Genomic DNA, 2,481 nt, shown 5'->3' with positions numbered 1-2,481 from the left:
GGCGCCGGGCGGGAAGGGGAGGGGAGGGGGAGCGATAAGGGGGAAGACGTCACGGAAGGCCACGCCTCCCTCCCCGCCTCCCGGCCTGGCCTCGCGGCTCTTAAAGGGACCGCGCCGCTGTCGCGAGTCCACTATGTGACAGCGGGCTGGTGGGCCCCACCTGCCCCACGTACAGGGCAGGGATGGGGGTCCCCCTTCCCCATATGGAGAGGGCGTATCGACCCCCCCTTTCCCCATATGCAGGGCACTGATGGGGGTCTCCCAGGTGTCAGGGGGCTCGTGGGGTCCCCACTCGCCCGATAAGCAGGGCACGGGTGGGGACCCCCTTCCCTATGGGTACGGGGGCTTGTGGGGTCCCCCCTCCCCATATACGGGGCGATGTTGGGGTCCGCCTTCGGATGGGTCGGGGGTCTTGTGGGGGTCCCCCTTCCCCATGTACGCGGCGATGATGGGGGTTCCCCTTCCCATGGCTCAGGGGGCTTGTGGGGTCCCCATTCCCCACATGCCGGTGGTGGAAGGGTAGGGGTCCCCTATGTGCCAGGGTGTTTATGGGGTCCCCTATATGGCAGGGGCTTGTGGGGTGCCCCCTTCCCAATACGCTGGATACTGATGGGCTCCTCCTTCCCCAAATGCAGGCAGGGATGGGGGTCCCCCGTCTCCAGACCCTGGGGTGCTCAGGGGTCCCCCCATAGCATCCCCCCTCCCTGGGGACACCCCCCCATCCCTGGGCGCACTCAGCCATTCCTCATGCTCACGGATGAGCAACGACGTCCCTCTTGCAGATCCCTAAATGCCATTTTTGGGGACTTATTTTTATCATTTCAGTCGACACATCAGATGCCTAAATCACACCAAACCCCAGCAGGGGCTCTCGGGAACATTTCAGCTTTAGCAGCCACTCCCCCCTAAAAAAACCTCACCATCACCCCCCTAAAAAAAAATACCGTGTATCTGCAACGCCAGCAGCTGGATTTCCAACCACGATCCCGCTCGTTTGACAAGTAGAGTTAAATTTAATTATTTATTCCTTCGTGCCCTGGTGTAGGAGTAAGTGCTCGGGAACATTTTGTGAAAGTAAGAGAGTTCTCTAAAGCTTGTTAGGTTTTATTGCCGAGTCAAATAAACAACGGGGATAAAAGCTTTGCATTAATTTTTCTGGTTTATGTCGTGCTTAATAGTGCTCTTAACGATCTCAAAGTCCTTTTCTTGATTTTTCCCCAGTTTATTCATCGATCAGGAAAGCACTGGGGCACGCGATGCTGCCCTGCCCCCGATGCCGGCGGCTTTTCTGCAGGGATAGTGAAAATACAAAATATTGGGGGGTTTAATAGTGATGGGAGAGCAGAGGGCTGATGCTGGCAAGGAGTTTATCACGGGTTACATCTACTAGGCTTCTTGGTTTGCTCTTGTCTAAGGGAGGTCTGAGTGCGAGGGCTTATGAGGGGATAAAATAGCTTTAATATGGCCCGGCAAATTTAGCTGCTAACACGAGCTGTGAGTTTTAATTTCAAAGTGGTTCGCTCTTCCAAAAGCAAATGCAGTTGCAGAGGAGCCCCCTCCAACCTTGAGCAACGTCCCTGCCCGACTGCCCTTCTCCTTGCTCCCACGGACACAGAAAAAGCCTGAAAATGAAGGTACGATGCTTAACTCCCCCTTTTCACTCTCAAAAGCCGAGTTGGAGGAGCGAGACTCCCCCCTGCAGCAGTAATTTTACATATCGGCGTTTTCCATTGCACATCACCCTCCAGGGAGGTAAACGTGCCGCTTGCGGCTCTTCCCTGCCATCAGCAAAAGGCAGCCGTGGAGCAGAGCGGCTGTTGACCACTCTCAACTGGTGATACTCAAAAAGTCCCTACGGGAAAGAAAACATATTGCATTGAATCCGAAATTGTGGGATGCTGAGCTGGAAGATGGCATTACCCGCGGCACGGCGTGGGTGCTGCACCACGGTCATGAAAGAAGTAACCAAAGTCCTATTTCTGAACTGGTGCACCAGTTTATTTCGTCAGCAAAATATATTTAGGCGGCGTTTCACTTCTAGTTCATCCTATGGAGCAGCACGGAGAGCCTGCAGAAAGCTGAGAGCATCACCTGGGTACATGGACAGCCACATGGATCCCCACTGGGCCCCAAGGTGAAGGAACCTCCCAGTTGGGTATCGTCAGCAAAGTTGCTAATGGTGCATTACACTCCTGCATCCAAATCACCCATACAAACACTGAACAGAACCAGCCCTAGGACTGAGCCCTGAGGAACACCGCTGGTGACCGGTCCCCAGACAGGGGTTGCCCCATTCACCACAACCCTTGGAGCCCTGCCGCCAGCCAGTTCTTCACTCGCCGCACCCTGTACTTGCTCATCTCACAGCTGGACAACTTGTCCCGAAGGATGCTGGTGAGGGACAGCATCAAAAGCCTTATGAAAATCCAGAAAAACTACACCCACCGCCTCTCCTTCATCCGCGAGGCGGGTGACCTTATC

The 2,481-nt window shown here is 55.1% G+C and overlaps 1 protein-coding gene across 1 annotated transcript in view; it reads right to left on the bottom strand.

The window, feature by feature from the left end:
* The window catches only part of SRSF4 (serine and arginine rich splicing factor 4), a 15,154-nt gene extending 12,695 nt beyond the window's left edge, over window positions 1-2,459 (bottom strand). The window contains exons 1-2 of the mRNA XM_009288314.1: window positions 2,446-2,459; window positions 2,299-2,391 (exon numbers count right to left, since the gene is read on the bottom strand). Of these exons, the coding sequence (XP_009286589.1) occupies window positions 2,299-2,391; window positions 2,446-2,459 (107 nt within the window). The remainder of the gene's footprint in view (window positions 1-2,298; window positions 2,392-2,445) is intronic.
* Between the last annotated feature and the right edge of the window lie 22 nt (window positions 2,460-2,481).

The sequence above is a fragment of the Aptenodytes forsteri genome, unplaced genomic scaffold, assembly GCF_000699145.1.
Source record: "Aptenodytes forsteri isolate BGI_AS27 unplaced genomic scaffold, ASM69914v1 Scaffold361, whole genome shotgun sequence".
NCBI classification, from domain to species: Eukaryota; Metazoa; Chordata; class Aves; order Sphenisciformes; family Spheniscidae; genus Aptenodytes; species Aptenodytes forsteri.
The sequence above is the reverse complement of the archived record's forward strand: the minus strand, read 5'-3'. Positions and strand labels throughout refer to the sequence as shown.